The following is a 19,466-nucleotide window of genomic DNA, read 5'->3' as shown; positions in this document are numbered from 1 at the left end:
AGCTGTGTATAGCACTGGATCACTATTGTAAGCATAGTGATAGTGATAATTATAGTGACTATTTGATGATTCTGGCAATAGAGGAAAGGATAGTGGTGGAGTTGGTGCTGATGGGGACAGTGATGATATTTATGTTAATGCTTGCAGTAATGGTATCTATACAGTTTAACAGAGAAACCACAAATTAACTTTGTATAATGAACAAACAGGTTTTCTTTTTTTCTTTTTCTTTTTCTTTTTTTTTCCTTTTTTCATTTTCCCCTTTTAAGCAACTCTAGGAAAGGCACAATTTTCATCAATTATCAAGGAGAAACCGGTCAGGAAAAAAAGCATCAAAAATAGTGATATCTGTTTGTAAAGGTAAAGATTCTTAACAAGTTACCCTTATCATTACCTCATCCTCTGAGGATTTTATAAACACAAAAAAATGAGAACAGTTCATTTTAAGCCTACGTTGAGGACACAGTGGTCTCCTGAGTACCTGTAGCCTTCATGTATCATATCTGGGCTCTTTCTTAAGCCTTTATAGCTTTTTCTCTTTCCTTGGCCTAAAGCAGCAAGTGTTTCTATTTGACCATGGCATAAACTGTAAGGTTAGAGACCTCCAAGCTCAATACAACCTGAGTCTATGCCTCCCAAGGCTCTAACCTTATTAGAAAACTGCTCTTGTAAATGAAGCTCAGTCATAGAGAGCTTCTGGTAACTGAAAACAGAAACCTTTGCTGTCATGTGAGTCCTAACCTTAAAGAGAAGCTAGAAGTTGGTGCCTGCAAACAACAAAAAGAGCGATGACAGAACCACCCTTTCCTCAAGAAGTTCTTATTTTAAACTTCAGTTTTCTTACCTAAAAATTGAGAGTAAAAAGACAGTTAACTATGAGGTTATCTGTGTGCTTATCTTGATGACATACTTTGAGTTGTTCATGAACGAAGTAGGTGCTTATAATTGATGGTTTTATTATATATGTAATATGCGATTGCTAGGTATGGCTGGGTATGACAGTATGACATGGCTTCTGACCTGGAGCAGAGCCAGAAGGATATTAGTTTTCTTGAGTGTTGATGGATGCTGTGAGCATAAACTTGTATAATAATATTCTTATTTTACTCCATGTTTCTCCTTTGGATAATGTTCTCCTTGCCAATGTTAATGATTCAATAGTAATCAGAAACAGAATCAGGGAAGCAAGAAGACATGTGTCTGATAATCCTCAGCAAAATGGTGATGCTGTGACCTTCAGGAGAGCCCTTAAGAGTGTGGGAAAGAACTCTGAAAACATGAGGAGTTCAAGAGTACATATATCAGTATAAGAACTGTCAGTTACAGGATTCCTCAGCTATTCAAAGTAAAAAAATACAATATGAATTTTATGAGGCCCCTTTCAGGCATCTGAAAGAACACACAAAACTACACTAATGAGTCAGTTTAGTCCAAATGATACCAAGGAAGGACACATGATTTCGTCAATAGAAGAAAAAAATGGAATTATGAAAGTGAAAGGAATGGTTAAAGAAACAAGACTCAGATAGATGGTTGTATAATATTAATGGTAAAAGGGTGTTCTCCTCCAAGAACTTCATCAAATAAATTTGATTCAGATATTCTACTCCCTAAATGATGTAGGTGTATGTATTACCTAAATAGAGTTTGGGGACAGACAAAATGTCTGGTATCAAGAAAAAAATATCTTGATGATATCCCTACTTTGTGGGATTGCTTAATACTTTCCAATAATAAGCCTTGAATTTCTGAGATAGAAAAGCAAAAAGAGTCCAAATAGTAAAAGAATATATTGAGTTAGCTAAAAGTAATGAAAAAGTCAACACAAACAAGAGCTCATTAAATTACAATACACACGTACACACAAACACACACACACATATATTCATATATATGATGTAAAGATAATTTTATCACATAAAAATTGCATCTATATCTAGTCTTGGCAACTACAAGTGTTGTGTCTAGCAAACCATATAGGATTTGCTATGTTAAAAATAAATGCTATGTAAAAAATACCTGCTGTCTAACTTCATTTGCCAAATATGCTCTGTATTTCAGTTTCTATTTCTGAAAGTCAAAGGGATAAGGTCATGAAATTAGCAAAAGGGAACCTAGGGTAAAAGATTAAACTGATATGCAATTTCTCAGGATGTAGCTTATATAAATAAAAGATTAAATGAACTTTGTTCTTCAAGAGAGCAATCTTGTCATTCTACCATTCCCATTCACCTCTTCCTCAGGACCCTCAAGCTGAAGCTGAAAATCAACATGTGATTATTCGATGCACATAAATTCATTTACTTTACAAAGCCATGCACTTAAAGAATAGGACTGAAAGATCATCCTCCTTAAAAAAAATCAATGAAAATAAAAACAAAGGAGGCCTTGAGTTATTTAATGTTTCTTTTTCTTTTCTTTTTTTTTTTCCGGAGCTGGGGACCGAACCCAGGGCCTTGCGCTAGTCCAGCGCTCTACCACTGAGCTAAATCCCCAACCCCTATTTAATGTTTCTTAATTCTTTTTGTCTTTCCACTTTTTGTGTTTGTCCATGAATGTGGAGATCCACATGTGTGTCTGTGTATTTAGGAATGATGGCATGTATGTATGTGTTAGATAAACAAGTAGATACACAGGTAGGTGATAGATAGGTAAATAATAGATAAATAGGTAAGTGGATAGAGATAGATAGATGGATAGATAGATAGATAGATAGATAGATAGATAGATAGATAGATAGATAGATAGATATCCATATATTTGTGGGGCCATATGGAACCTAGAGTCCAAACTCAGTTGTTGTTACTCAGGTGCTCTCTACTATATTTTTCTGAAGCCATGTGTCTCATTACCCTGGACTCAGAAATGAGGTTATGCTGGTTTACCCAAATGGGTCTATGGAATTATACTGTCTCCTTCTCTCAATACTGGGATTACAAGAACAAGATACCACACTTGAATTTTAATGTGTGCTCTGAGGATCAAGTTCAGATTCTTATGCTCATAAAGCAATTGCTTGTCAGCTAAATCATTCTCCTAGGCCTGTTTTCTATTTCTGTTTTAATTTTTTTCAATTATTATTTATTTTATGTGCTTAAGTCTTGTACGTTTTCATACAACATGGATGTCTCATATTTCGAGAAACCAGTTGGAGGTAACTTGAATTACCATGTAAATGACTGGAATTAACACGTAAATGATGGGAACTGAACACAGGTCTTCCATAAATACAAGTGTTGTAAGCTGTTGTGCCACCTTTCTGGCCTTAGTATCTATTTTTTATTCTGATCATTAATTCCAGCATGTAGTTTTCTTCATCTCAAAATCAAATATTTATTTAAAGGTAATTTGGTTTCACATGTGTATTTCTCTCTATATATGCAGGTAAAACATTCATGAAAAATGGGAAGAAATATTAAAGATTTGGGTAAAATTCTCCCTAAATGCTTAGTCTAAAAGTTTCCCATCAGAGGAAAGCTTACATTACAGGAAGCTTGTAGCTCTGCTCTGCCTGACACATTCTGTCTCCATTCTTGCCTGTACTGACCTTGGCTAGACCATGAATCTTGTGTACTATCTGATCTGACTGCTGTCTCTCACACCAAATAATCTGCAAGCTGTAGAACAATGATTTTTAACCTGTGGGTTGAGACATTTTTGGTAGAAGGACACTTCCTTTATGGTCATATATCAGATACCCTGCATGTCAGATATTTTCATTATTATTTATAATAGTACCAGATAGTAATGAAAATAATTTATGGTTGGAGTCACCACAGTGCAACTGTATTAACGGATGGTGTCATTAGAAATGTTAAGAACCACTGTTATAGAGGAAACATTACTTGTCACAGACATAGACACCAGAAATGGGAATACAGCAAACTCTGGCCTGTGTTCTGCTAAGTACCACCCTCAGCATAGAGGTGGGTTCTGAGAAAAGAAGTGTCTAGGAGTGGCAAAACACTGACTTGAAGTCAAACAGTGTGTCTAAGCTGGCTAGATTGTGCAGAACTGTCTGTTAGAACTGCTCTCCTCTCTCTCTCTCTCTCTCTCTCTCTCTCTCTCTCTCTCTCTCTCTCACTCACTCTTTCTGTATTCTACTCTGTGCTAGAAAGATTTTTCTTGCTATTCTAAAAACTCTCTGGTTAAGACAACTCTTTCATGTAGAAAAATTCTCAAATCTATCTGGATAACGCATGTATTTTCTGATCAATGTCAGAAAAGTTGCTATAAAAAATTACTGAATCTTCTGACCAAGTTAGAAATACAGTTACAACAATTCATGAAGAGCAGTTTTTACTCTGCAGAGATCTCCAGACAGCTCAACTCTCTCTAGTGAAAATTCTAAAAACCTGATATCTTTTCTGCCTGGTCATTTCATGCAGACCAAAATCCCATGTTTTTATTTACATATCATTTCACTTATTTATTTCAGGTTCACTTTTGGCTATCCTATGAATTAACATCCCCTGACTCTTTGATTCTTAGGAAAGAGCAAGCATACAATATTTTCTTAACTGTGTAAAAGAATTGAGAACTGTGTCAGCCTTTGTTAAGCATAGATCATAATTTAGTTGAGGGGACTCTGCCCAGAAGTTTACCATTTCCAATACACCTTGGCCTAACCTTATTCTGTCCTAGGATGACTCTCAACTCAAGGATATATTTGTCTTTTTAAGCATAAACAAAAAACTTATCTGGGTGTGATCTCTTAATATCACCACTCCATAAATCTTTTTATCTCCTTGCTTAGTAATTTTCTTACAAGTTGGCTCGTAGTACAGCTGCTTTTGTTCCTTCTCACTCACACAGCCTTTCATATAATTCATATTGCATAGTTAAAAATTGTATCTTTTCAAATGAATGAAGAATCACACCAGGGTTCTGTCAGAGGGGCATTAACCATGACACTTTGTCCCCTCCAAGGCCATGCCAGGTTGAGGAGAAACCGTGGAGGAACACTTGCTTAGTAAAAATCCAGCCCCAGCCCTGTGCTTGTGTACATACAGATGTGACGATACCAAGACTGCACTCCTCAAAAAGAACATGTGCTGGTCCTGCATTTCTCTTCAGCTGCTTTTGATTTTTACACCTGGGTTCCAGGATCCTTGTAAAACCTTTTTAAATGTTTTTTATCATCACTTTTCTTTATTTCAATAACCAATAATGTTTAAATCAATCATTCCTTCTCAATATGAAAGAGAATCAGTAAAATAAACAATAGTAGTAACATTATAGTAATTAATGCATGGCATAAGCCATACACTGCTAAGCATTTTCCATCACTGGATTCAATTGAGCCTCATTACAAACATTCTAGACAGGACAATTTCATCACGAATGAGCTGAGCACAGTTATAAGGTTGTCACGGTGTCTTTAATTGCTAAGATTTAAACCTGGTAATATGTTCTAGAGCTTATATTTTTAACCCATGCCTCCGACCTCATTTCTTATATAGTCTCCCATGAAAATCATACTACAACAAATAGTAGAGGTAAATGCACACAGTTGAATATCAAATGTATGAATGAATAAATGAATGATTGAATTGGTAAAATAAGCCTATATGATATACTCCAGACTTTGTGATAGGCCTCAGGGACAGTCACACAATCTCTTGGAACTGGATAGGAAATTGGGACGCAGTCACACTTTCGAGCTATCACTAACTTTTCCATGCAACTGTCTCACAAGGACATTTTCTCATGATTTGCTCTTTTATTGTCCAAGACAAATTTAAGAGGCCTTTGGATGGTATTTATCAAGCCAGACCTAGACCCTAGGATATTCACAAATGAATGAAGATTGATGAGCTACTACTCTCTTTTGTGAAGATTCTCAAAGGAATAATCTGTAGACTGGAATGCTTCATAAGGGTTTGAAGTAGAGAAGTCTAGCAAAGGCCCTTGCAATGTTTTTCCATTCCTTTACAGTAGTAATGTATCACTGTACCCCAAAAGGAATCCTTTCATGCCTACTCTCTAGTGCCCATCACACTACTTAGTTTAAAGCTTCATGAGGAGACATTCATGCATTCTTGACTACTCATCCAGGGCAGGGATGGTGATGCCTCTGTATTGTGCTGGTCAACTCATTATCCACTATACAGCTAAAAACGATGAGTGGATTTATGTATGAGTTAAAGTCCATTTATGAGAAGGTACAAGATTCCCATGGCTAGTTAGCTACTCTAATAGCCTGTGATCTCATTTATCATATGATAAATATATGTTCAGTAAAGCACTGCTTAACTTCTTTAGGCATGGACTCTTAAAAAGTCAATACATGCTTTGATTTGTATATTCCACAAACACTGTCTGATACCATAATGCTGGAACTTTCTGAACCCTGAACTCAGATTTGAATGGAGATAATTTATCTTTGTATTAAACCTAAAATTCTAGACTCATCAAACATTTATGCAAACCAGAGAAAGGATATTTTGGAAGAAATAGAGATATTGTGTGGATCCTATGTCTTTGGACTTCCTGTTCAAACCCTTTATGTTAAATGTGATGGTTAACCTGAATTTTCACCTTTGTTGAATTTAATGCTTCCATGTTGAAAACCCTCTGGGCATCTTCACTCAAAGTTTCAAGATTATGTTAATAGAGTTTAGAAGACCTACTCTAAATATAGGCTTCATAATTTCTTAGTAGTTAGAATACCTCACTTAAATAAAAATAATAATAAAAATATCAGGTAAAACACATCATTCACATCTCTCTGTATCCTGTATGACCAGTTCCAGTGTGACAAGTTGTCTTAAATTCTTGGTGCCATGTCGTCTCTGAAATTAAGGACTCAAACTCCGAGCCAAAAATTAAGCCTTTGTTTCTTAAGTTGCTCCTCCCAAGTATTTTTTTCCACAACAAGAAGAGAAATTATTAATCTGACCATCTTCTTCCCATGCATATTAGACAATGAGTTGTGCTACAGTATTCACAGTGATGACCACAGATGGTGTTGTTTGATAATGAAGAGAATGCAATATAATATGAAATTAGAATGACCAATCACCAATATGATAAAATTTAATTGTCATTTTAACTTTTAGGATTTTGGAATTTTTGAATATCTTACCTATAAATCAACAACTTTGTAAAACTTAGCTTTCCTTAGTTATGCATGGCATTTGCATAAACAGTGCATGTTTTTCCTTCCTTAACCATTGTCACTGATATGAAAGCAGTTTTGGGATCTGGATATCAGGGAGATGACATGGATTGCAGCTGAAGAAGGGATTTCAATTCAGGGAAACAGCTAGATTTAGTCTAAAATACATATGCATAAGTATAAGAAGATGGAGAAAATTGACCACATATCACTTTATGGAAGAATTAAACCACAGTTAAAGTGATCCCCATGTCCTCTGCACATAGTGATATAACCACTGTCAGTGAATTCTCATTCTATTGCTGCCAGTTAAAATGAGTTTTATAGTGACTATAGCCAAATGTATCCCCTTGACATCCAAGAGTCACTAAATCTGTGATGGATAAATAAGTAATGAGTATGTGCAGAAATGTACAAAGTTGTACTTGTGGGGACCAAAATTTACATATGTTGTAGAATGGCATTCATTGATAGATGACTCAATCAATAAAGTACTTATTTCATAAGCATAAATTTCTGAGTTTGATCCCTAGAATCCACATGCAAGGGCCAGGCATTGGACACATCTTGACAGGCCTAACACTGGGGAGTTAGAAACACGAGAATCTCTAACGCATACTGGCAGGTCAACCTATCCTAGTCAATGAGAGACTCTGTCTTAAACAAGGTAAATGGCATTTCTGAAAGGATACTGAGCAGTATTATTTTTGCTTACACACTCACTGAAAAGAAGAAAGGAAGACAGAGAGAAAAGGGAAGAAACTTTCCTCCAACTATTGGATCATACAAAGTTATCTCTCTACACATCTAATGTGAGTTTACAATGAAAAGCACTATTTTTACCCCAGCACCCCAATTAAGAACACATTGTTTCAGTTCTAAAAGACATAGTGACTCTGTTGTTTTTTCATAGACTGTAACACCAAACTCAAGGTAAAGAAACTGAAATGCTTTAGTTGGAAGGGACCCCAGAATGAGGTGGGTTGGAAGTTGAAAAAAATTAGAAATCGGAAACCTCCTTCGCTCTGTTCAACAATCTAAATACACCAATCTTGAAAACTGCTGTTTGCAGAGCTAAGAGGAGCACTCTTGGAGAATGGGACTGTACCTTTTCTGTGTCACTGCCTATATTAAAGGACTCTTCCTTTCCTTGTAGCTTGCCTGAAGGAGTTCTTGATATGAGCTCCTTGGCATTAAAAAGTCTACCTACTTCAATGCGTAATGGGATTATGTCTGTAGCTAACCACAGTTAAGTTTTTGCCATTTTGTTTGACTCTTTTCCCTTCATAACAGTCGTAACAACAACAGTAAGTTTTCCAAATATACAGGTTTATTGTTTTGCTTTTATGTTTATATAATTATTTCCTTCTAATAAAAAAGATTGAGCTCTGGGTCTTGTGGATGCTAGTCCTTCTCTCTGCTGATGAACTACATCACCAGACTTCAGTATTACACCTAAAACAATCTGATACCAAATGCTTATGTTTATTAATTAATATTTGAATATATGTTAATAGTTAACATCAAATTATTACATGATACACTTTGTTTTCTTAAAATTTAATATTAATTTGAATTTAAAATGTATAGTACAAGGGAACAGTGCACTACTACAAAGTACAAACAAATAAGACACCGATCTGGAATTAACACTAACTCATTGCTCATTAACCTGTGATAATAAAGCATAACATTAAGTGTCAGTTTAATTAATAAAAGAGCTACAGGGCCTGTTTTTGTTTTAATTGTACATTGAGGTTATTATATCCACACTATGGAATGGTTGATATTGAACTTGCTTTTCAGACTCTCACAAAATTAGGTATGAAAGATTTCTATTTTTCATAAAATCACAAGTGCTTCCTTCATCAATAGCTGGGGTATTGGACTAGAGGAAATTGAAAAGTAACAAGGAGACACTTTCTTTTCGGTGTGTAATCTGAAACTACATTAGGCATAGTTAGTTGCTGACCCATCTGATGGATGAATAGCAAAACAATTCTCTCCCATGCCCGCTTGCAAATGCATTTGTCTCCTTTTGATGAACTCTCATTTTTTCAATATCTGTAGCTAAAATAGTTGCTTAGCTTTAATGAATATTATATGCAGTTATATCACTATGATATTGTCAATATCCTCAGTCAAACTATTGGAAAACATCCACATAGACAAGGGTAGAGAAATGCCCAAGAACAAGCTCAAGCAGCTGTGGTCAGAGCAGAGTAAGAACCAGGTGGAGAAGAGGTAGTAGAAACCATTCAGTGCAAAGATCTTGAAAGCAACAGTAAGAGAGACTAAAATGTGTTTAATGTTAGTTTGTTTATTTAACTGTGTGTTTGTGTGTGACCACGCACAGATATAATGGTACACATGTGGGCAGCCCATGTGTGTCCATATTCATGGATAGGCTATAGGACAACCTTGATGTCATTCCTGAGAATGTCTCTCAAACTTGTTCTGTGAGATAGAGATTTTCACTGACTGAAAGGACTGACTTTGTCTCCCCCAAACTTGGATTATGAGCACACACCACTACATTACATAGATTTTTTTTCTCATGAGTTTTAGGGATAAAATTCTAGATCTCCTGGTTGTAGATTAAGGTCTTTACTGACTAAGCTCTCTCCCAAGGCCTTTGTACTTGTTTATTGTTTTATAATCATCATTCATTGGTGATTTTAAGGTATAGAGGTATCTGATGCTTTGATTTAATTGGGAATCTGTGTTTACTGATGCTGAATGACCTTGCCCTCAATTGGTGTTTGCTATATCAATAATGTTCCTGTAGCTAATGGCTGAGCATGGGACAGGACATTGAGAGTTGTGTGAGACAATCAGAATGTAGAGAGGAGAAAAAGACACAGTAGCAGAGAAGATAAAGGACACTAGCAATCTGAGTTTTCAGGAAAATGACCTCTGTCCATTTCCCCGACTGGGCCTGAGGTGAAGATTTAGGAGTGCCCAGTCACTAAGTTAGGCATTCCATTTTAAGAATAAATAGTGTGGCGCGCGCGCGCGCGCGCGTGTGTGTGTGTGTGTGTGTGTGTGTGTGTGTGTGTGTGTGTGTGTGTGTGTTTCCATTCATGGATCCAAGATAGCTTCTGAGCAGGTATACAGTTGGGACATGCCAGGCACACAAGGCAGGCAGCCAAATCACCCGCTACAATAAGGCTTTTTAGTAATATTACATTTTACCACCAAAGGCACCCACACATTAATGCGCGCACACACACACACACACACACACACACACACACACACACACACACACTAAAGGTAACTTTAATTTTTAACAAAAAACAGGTGGCATTTTATGACTTAACACTTAGTAAACGTTATACCCTGGGAAAGTTAATACAAACAACTGCATATACTCCACTTCCTCCATATAAAATCAGGTAAATGTGTTTGACTTTAAGAGAAAAAGAGAAACTTCCCCCTTTCGTCATTTTGCTTTTCTGTTACCCTCTGTAATCTACATGCATACATATACCGGTGTCATCCATAGAATCAAAGAACTCAAGCACTGCAAATGCTTGATGATTTGTTTATTCTGCATTAATTATTATAATTAATTCTGCATTAAAATTTTATGAACAATTTTTGGGTACTTTGATATTTTGAAATTATTAGAATTTATCCCGACAAAGACTGATTATGGATAGTGTTTTGAGTTTAATATAGAAACTGTTTTTTCAAACTTTGCTTGTATTGAAAAACCATCCAAAACCTTTTGAAAAAAATTTTTAATTAACAATGAATGAAAATATTACCTTCTCAGTGTAACAGAAATGTTAATACAATTAACCTTTGTAGTCTAATTTGAACATGAACAAATACAGGAAATCATCTTTTGTGAAATTATTAAGAACAAAAAATAAAAACAAAATTATTACTGAAACAGACAAAAACACTGTTTTTCCTCTTTCATAAAATTTAACTGACCATTGTTATATTTTCTTTTCTTTTTCGGTATATGCATGCATTTTTGTTAGCATGCTGACCTTCAGGGTCTCACAGTAGAAAGTCTTCTCATTCATCATTCTTTAGTGTTCATTTGACTTCATGAGTATTACCTCAAAGATGTCAGAGATGGGGCCAGGACTCTTACAGTGGACATAATTCATACATATAAACCTGTTATGCATTGTTGCTGGTAAGAAAAAAGTGGAAAATATACATGAATTCTCACTGACTAGTTACAATCTTCTATTGGAGGGAGATAAGAAAGTGCATGCATTCGAGCCTACATGTGCTTGTGTGTGTGTGTGTGTGTGTGTGTGTGTGTGTGTGTTTGTGTGTGTGTGTGTGTGTGTGTGTGTGTGTTGCTTGATAATACATGGCAGAGTTCGATGTCACAGTTCCTCCTCAATTACTGTCCACAATATATTTTTAGAGCAGTATCGTTCTCTGAACCTGGAGCTCACCATTCCTATTAGATATCCTACAGTATTCTGCTGTTTATGACTACTCTCTTATGCAAAGAGTTCCTGGCTATGTTATTTTGGTTCTGGGGAACTGAACTCAGTTCCTATGCTTACATGAAAGTACCTTACTGGTTGATGTTTCTTGACAACTCATAAAAATAAAAGACTTTTGGAGCATGGGTACAACAGTAAAGTGATCTGCATATGAAGACAACAGTGAATAGTAGTCATTCCTGCTTCCAATAGAGTGTAGTGAGTGTCACACAGATTAAAGTGACAGCTAAGAAACAACCATGCCTTTATAAAGAATTGAGCCTGCAAAATATATGCATGGCTACTCTTTTAATGTACATATCCTGATGAAACAATGACAAATGCTAAGAGAATATAATAAATCATAAGACATTAGCCAGATTTGATAGTTTCAGTACTGGATTTCCTTGTAGCCAGTGATATTAACTTTACACTAAAAACTTGTACTGGTGGATAGTTTCAGAGAGAGACAAAGGGAGATCCTGCTCTGGGACCACTGACACTGAACTCATAAATGACAGCACTTACAGCTCATTTCAAGTCGGAGGAAGTCTTTAATGCCAAGGTTTTCTAGAAATACTCCAGATAAAGCAGTGGTCTTAAAAAAGAAGGAAATATCAGCGCTGAATTCCGCTTGGAATGTAGGAAAGTAGAGGTAAGAAGCTTCAGTGGTAAATGAGACAGCATTCCAGAAATGTCCTGTGAAACACAGACACTTTAAACATTTGTTTTAAATGTGGTGTGAAAAAGCAATGGACTTGTGGGCAATTTTCAAAACTAGAAGGGAGTTGGAGCGAAAAAATGAATGGAACCAAAATAGTTTGTGTTCATACAATTCAGATAAAGGGCCAGGTTGGGAGGAAGGGATAGTACTCACGGTCACCATAGCAACGTAAAGGGCCAATTTTCCAAGCAGCTTCTGATTTTGATCTGTTGGTATCAGTGGTAATTATCTGAGTTACGGGCAAGTGATCTTTGAAGGAAAGAAAACCAGTTTCTTTTGCCCTGCAAAACATAAATTTAAGGGAGGGGCAAAAGATAAAGAGTAAATGATCAACACAATCTGTACTAAAACCCCTCTGCTTTCAATGGTGTATGATCTGCAGTGTTAATGTGACATTATACATCACTTCATTTTCCTATAAAAGAAGATTTATGTGAGGTACTAACTTGAAAACAGGTATCACAAAGGGTCTTGATTTGGATGCAGACTGACATGTTGGAAGGAGCTTAATAGAAGGTCTTTAATTATGGGGCCTGTTTGAATAGTTGAAATTCCAATTAGAGAAGCCATTTCCTGATAACAAACACCACTGGATTTTATAGCTTCCCTAAATGTGCCTCATGTGCATAGGTAGTTTACAAGATTACAGTGTTGATCATGGCCAAGAGGCATGCTCACTGCAGTGTTTATGTGACATTAAACATTGCATCCCTCTCCTATACAATAAGATCTTCTATCTGAGGAACTAGCTTGAATACAGACATCACAACTCCTTTGCAAAACTCACTCAGAAGACTTGGCTGTACCACCTGCCAACAAGTTTTAATCGGCTTTGAATGTTCCAGATCACATTTTAAGTTGTGTGAAAATGAATTTCTATAGTTAATTGGATGCTTTTTTTCTTTGTTCTTTAGATCTTGCTGGTTAATGGCTCCCACTTTATTTTTGTTAATTATGCAAATATGGAATTACCTAGTTTTATTTTGATAGAAAAACAAAAAGAATAAAGCCAACGTTTCATTGTCTTTTAGGGTTGTCTTTTGGGATCCAAGTATGGATGGTACCACTTGGCAGAGCATAATATCTGGAAATGTAACCTGGTGTTGTGTTGTTGTGGAGATAACAGTCCAATATGCTTTGTTTGTCAGCATGGTGACCTGAGTCTGGATGTTCTGAACCTCTACAAAATAAACCCACTCTTGTGGCCCTCACTTTTAATCATAGGACTGGATAAATGAAGATGGACTGATATCTGTGACCTGCTGGCTAGCCAACATGGATAAATTAGTGAGCTCCAGCCCAATGAGAATCCTTATCTTAAAAAAATAAGATGCACTTTACAGTAACCAAAGAATAACAGAAACTGATTTCTGGCTTTCACATATACATCTATACATGGTCACACAAGTCTATACAAAAGAATGAAAATATGCATATGGGTTCATACATTCACCGGGAAGAACAAAAAGAAGTCTCAGGAGTGCATATTATACAGGTACATAGTGTTCATGCATGACATTTTCAAGAAATAAATAAAAACAATGTTTTCAAAATAATACTGCAAGTTCAATTAAAATAAGTAAATTGCCATTGATTATGTAAATACTTCCAGACAGAAATATGCTAGGGACAGGTCTGATCTTTGTAGTCACAATTTTCATTTGTGGTATGTGTGCTCCACTATGTCCATTTATAAATGTTTGGAATTGCTTCAGACACATTGAGTAGTTTCCTAGGGTCACAGGATAGAAGGAATATGAACCAAGTCACTGTTGCTTTCTCCAGTTTCTGTCTCATGTGTCTGAAAACACTTGTTAGAGCTAAAAGATTCTAGCTGTGTAGTGTGGATGAGTAAGTCTCTTACGAGACACTTACTATTTTGGATGAACATTTGTATTACAGCCTACAGAGGATTAAATATGATATGCAGCTGCTAGGCACAGTGTCTGGTCTATTATAAATGCCCGGAACTTGTGTCCCCTATACTTATTTTAGTTTTCTTCTTTGTCCCTGAACTATTCTATGGCTTCATGAAAGACAATTTATTTCATAAGCATCCAGCTATGATCCTTGAATTGAGACTTCTAGCTATATGATACATTTGAAATTAAATTTTAACATTTAGAATCAAGTTCATGAGATTTGGAGAAAGATATTTATTTTTTCTAGGTTATAAAAAAATATCCACCTGAACTCTTTCCCTATATCCCATTCAAAAAATATAATATAATATTTATAATTTCAGTGTTTGTGTTCAAAAGCCATTCAAATTATAAGATTTTGTTGCAGCAAAAACCACATGTGTGTATATTGCACACTCAGAGAAAATAAATACCCATTTTTCCCAATGTATTCACAAGTAGAGTCTGTATATCTGCTGTGAACTAAATACAAAATCCAGACTCTCATGTGAAGGAACCATGAGATGCTAAGTTCTGCTACTTTTACCTATATTTATTACCCATGCTGGGTTCTGAATTGTGTCTGTTAATGCTGACTTGAGCATCTCTTGGATATCATGATATCTTGTGTACATTCCTTTGATGCCTTTCTTCATAGGATGGTTTTGATGCTAAGGCCCTGTTTCCCAATTGGTTCTTGATACAATAATAAGGATGCCATGGGCAAATTGCTGGGCAGAAAAAAAAAAGAGATGGGACATCTGGGTCCCCAGAGGAGGTGAGGAGACATAGGGAAAGGAAGAGAGATTCCTTCATGATTCAGAAAGAGAAAAGGCCATGTGAGATCTATGGTAGAGTGAGTGGCCATCTGCCACTACCCTGACTTGGCCTGGGATAACAATTAAAGCTGAGGGAAGATTTACAATGTTGAGCTGGCACTAAGTATAACTGAATAACTAATGTTGAGGGCAGATTTAGGATATTAAACTAGGAGTACTGGGAAGCACCCAGCAATTGATCCAAGAAGGTAGGTTGAAAATGTGTGTGTGTGTGTGTGTGTGTGTGTGTGTGTGTGTGTGTGTGTGTGTGTGTGCAAGCGTGCAGATCCTTCATCTGCAGATCCAAGGGAACCTAAGCTGTGCTAGTAGCACACTCTGCCCAAAGCATAAAGCATGCTTCACCCTTGCATCAGCATATTGGCCTATATTAAGAAAGCATGTGAAGTATAAAAGAGCTCTTCCAAATAACATAGAAAAATTGAATTAGATTTGATGATGTAATTCAGATTATCAGGCATAATATTTATATGGAAACTTTAAATAATATAAATATTCCAGTATCTTTACATGGGAATAATTTTTCCAGACTTAACTGAGTCTTCTGACAGCAGTTAACAAATAAGATAATCTACCAGGCTAACCTGTTGAAACCCTCAACTGAAACTCTCTTCCCAGTAGTCCTAGGGTATAGCTAAAGTTGATATCTAAAACTAAAAACCACATTGCTGTTTATGACTGAGTGAGATATAGGAGTAAAGGAAGATGTACCTGGGTTATCTGCATCAAAAATATGTTGAATCACAATTGTGTGCCAGGTCAACTATTACTTTAGTCATTTACTCTCCTTGTTTTCTGACTAACATTAGTGGTATCCACAAAGGCATTTACTTCTGGCACTGGTGGACATTTCTTTTTTCACGTCTATGCTTTGTACAGCAAATGGTAATTCTAAATGCATTCTATCTCTTAGACTACAGGATGTGAAATTGAGAGATCCAATTGTGAACACAAGAATGGATTCCCAATTTGTAGGATATCTGTGCTTTCCCATTGTCTAAGAGCAGGTCCTCCTCTTCTTGGAAGCTGGTATATCTCCACGTGGTTACCCTCTTCTCAAGACATCCCTACATGCATGGAAATAACACTAAGTCCTTGAGCTGTAATTGGTTTATTTCTAGCTGACTGTCCCATTCTATTCATACAGGTTTTCTCCACACCCAATACACATCAATGGATTTGGCTACAGTTTGGTAATTTGTAATCATTTTGATACTGACTCTCTATGATTATAACTCAGTCACATTGGGAGAAATGATGGAAGACCATAGCCTCCTCATTTACACACTTTTGCATTATTCCTATGTAGCTGGTCCACCCCTGTATGGAGAAGTTGTCAGAAGCAACATTTTGAGGTATTTCAGATATTTAGAAATATCTCTTTACTCTATTCAGAGTTTGATAATTGAAGGAAATTTTCTTATTCTGGCATGGTATTTCTTTCTTAGTATTCATCCTTTAATTTCACATATATATTTATCTACAGATTTTATAAACATACATTTAATATACAAAGCAATGATGCCACATATATATGACTTTGGGCTTTGTAATATTATAGTAAACAAAAATATAAATAGCCACAGACTTTCTAAAATCTTACTACAAGCCCCATCTAATTGAGGTGAAGATTATGTTAATTCAGCTAGCAATCTTCAGAGAAAGCTACTCTTTCTTTGCTCATTTAAAAAAATGACAAGATCTGAAATCCTAAGAGACTAAATGATTTTGATCATTTAATTAATAAGTGACAAATGGAGAATTTGATTAACCTGTTTTATAATAAATAGTCAGTTAGGGACTTTTTTGCAGTTAGTGTCTAGAGAGTGACAGTGTTATCAGAAAAAAAAGAAAAACTGTGTGTGATAAGTGTGTGTGCAAATAGAATAGTATAAGTTCTTCTCCTTGTGCATAATATTTATGTACTTTAACCACACAGTCATTTGGATTGTTTGAAGTCAGCCAGGTGCTTCTCCATGGGCTATGGAAGAATAATAAAAAAGAAAAAGAGATGCAGTAGGGAAGGAAAGGAAGATTACATTGTCTCATCAGATCTGTTCTATGACTTTGCGAATCAAGAACTCCAGAAAATTCTCATCAAGAAGAGGCTGCCAGGAATGTCTCTGGGTGTGGCCATTCAAGACTCTGGTGAGGGTTGACTTTCTTCCCTTTGCTGAATAAATCTAGATCAAATCACAAAGTTAACTCTCTTGTTGCTACAATGGTATATTTTGTTCAAGGTTACTGTTCATCATATGGCCAGGAGCTTGTGGCAACTCTTAATAGTCATGTCAAAGAGTTCAAAGAGGTGAATACTGGTGTTCAGTTCCTTCTTTCCTTTTTATTAGTCTGGAGTACCAGAATATGGAATGGTCTTTTCATCTCAGTTTATTTCATTGATGTAATCTGCTTATCTCCTCATTGATTTCATATCCTGCCCAATTGGCCATCCATACACGTATGTTGTTCTCTCTGGGAGAGATGTGGCAATTCTCCACTTCTTCTGCATGGCCAGAGCCTTGTTATTGACTCGGTGGGAATTGATGTAATGACCAATGTCTCTTCAGCCATTTTGCCCAATCTGTCACAATCCTTCCCCTGACAATTCTAAAACGGGGTTATAGTCAATATAATAATGTATAAACAATGAAATCAATACAAATCAGAACTCAAAAAAATTGCCACTGCACTACTTGTAATAGCAAAAAGTCAAAAGACAAGTTGGATTCTCAATGTGGAAGGGTAAAAATAAGTAATACTAAAAGCAGAATATGTAGGACCATGAATCCGTAAAAACAGTAGGACGTTCTAATGTGTATGTTACTTTAGTGAAGCCAAGAAAAACAATTGTAGCATCTTTTTCTGGATGAAAAGAGTTAAAACCAGTAGACGTAATTTGGCACACATTTAGTAATAACTTAACATGCAGTTTAAAATATTAGATGTATATGAAATATTTGTATTTTGAAATATTCCACAAATAAAAAAAATTCTAAAAAATCTGTATGTGGCAAAGTATCCGTAGGTATACTACTGATGAAAATGGAATTCATCCTACCAACTACAATAAACCTTCAATAGTCCTTTACAGTTGGGTGGGATGTCAGGGTCCTTCCCTCATCCATAAGGATTTCAGGGGCTGGTATTACACAGATCTTGTGAAGTGTGTCCATTAGTGAAAGGCCTATATCGTACCCAGATAACATTTTTTTTCTGCATCTTTCTTAATCTTTGGCTCTTAACTTATCTCTAATTCAACTTCTCTAATGCTTCTTGAGCCATGAATAGAATTGCTGTCCTATTTAGGGATGGACACCCAGTCCTCCCACTCTCAAAACTGAGGGAAATTTCAGGTTTCCATATTGCCTATATTCCAATAAGTAGCCCCTCACTGAAGTTTGAGTAACCAACTATAATTAAATTCAGTGGCCACAGTAAAAAAAAAAAAAAAAAATGGAGACATGAATGTAAAGGGAACTTAGGAAAACAACAAGAAGAAATGGGGCCAGGACAAGAAACAGGAATGGAAATTTGCAGATACACATAGAAACATGTAAAACTATCAAAACACAAAACATTTTCACATGAGATACATATATAAGGATTCAAAGTGCTAGTAAGATGAGACTCTCTCTCTCTCTCTCTCTCTCTCTCTCTCTCTCTCTCTCTCTCTCTCTCTTTCCTTCATCTTTATTAACTTGGGTATTTCTTATTTCCATTTTGATTGTTATTCCCTTTTCCGGTTTCCAGGCCAACATCCCCCAGTCCCTCCCCCTCCCTTTCTCTACTGGTGTTCCCCTCCCCGTCCTCTCCCCATTACCGCCCTCCCACAACAATCACATTTACTGGGGGTTCAGTCCTGGCCAGACCAAGGACTTCTCCTTCCACTGGTGCACTTACTAGGCTACTCATTGCTACCTATGCAGTTGGAGCCCAGGGTCAGTCCATGTATAGTCTCTGGGTAGTGGCTACTTGCCTGGAAGCTCTGGTTTGTTGACATTGTTGTTCATATGGGGTCTCAAGCCTCTTCAAGCTCTTTCAGTCATTTCTCAGATTCCTTCAACGGGGGTTCCATTTTCAGTTCAGTGGTTTGCTGCTAGCATTTGCCTATGTATTTGCTTTATTCTGCCTGTGTCTCTCAGGAGAGGTCTACATCCTGTTCCTGTCAGCCTGCACTTCTTTAATTCATCAGTCTTATCTAGTTTGGTGGCTGTATATGTATGGGCCACATATGGAGAAGGCTCTGAATGGGAGTTCCTTCAGCCACAGTTCTAAACATTGCCTCCCTATTCCCTGCCAAGGGTATTCTTGTTCCCCGTTTAAAGAAGGAGTGAAGCATTCACATTTTCGTCATCCTTCTTGAGTTTCATGTTTTCTCTGCATCAAGGATAATTTGAGCATTTGGGCTAATATCCACTTATCAAT

The 19,466-nt window shown here is 36.4% G+C and overlaps 1 protein-coding gene across 1 annotated transcript in view; it reads right to left on the bottom strand.

The window, feature by feature from the left end:
- The window catches only part of LOC116911686 (contactin-associated protein like 5-4-like), a 48,966-nt gene that overhangs the window by 13,375 nt on the left and 16,125 nt on the right, over nucleotides 1-19,466 (bottom strand). Inside the window, exons 2-3 of the mRNA XM_032915641.1 lie at nucleotides 12,458-12,585; nucleotides 12,109-12,279 (exon numbers count right to left, since the gene is read on the bottom strand). Coding sequence (XP_032771532.1) covers nucleotides 12,109-12,115 — 7 coding nt within the window. The 5' untranslated portion in view covers nucleotides 12,116-12,279; nucleotides 12,458-12,585. The remainder of the gene's footprint in view (nucleotides 1-12,108; nucleotides 12,280-12,457; nucleotides 12,586-19,466) is intronic.

This window comes from Rattus rattus, chromosome 10, assembly GCF_011064425.1.
Source record: "Rattus rattus isolate New Zealand chromosome 10, Rrattus_CSIRO_v1, whole genome shotgun sequence".
Classification (NCBI taxonomy): Eukaryota; Metazoa; Chordata; class Mammalia; order Rodentia; family Muridae; genus Rattus; species Rattus rattus.
Note: the sequence above shows the minus strand (reverse complement) of the source record. Positions and strands in the feature narration are given on the sequence as shown.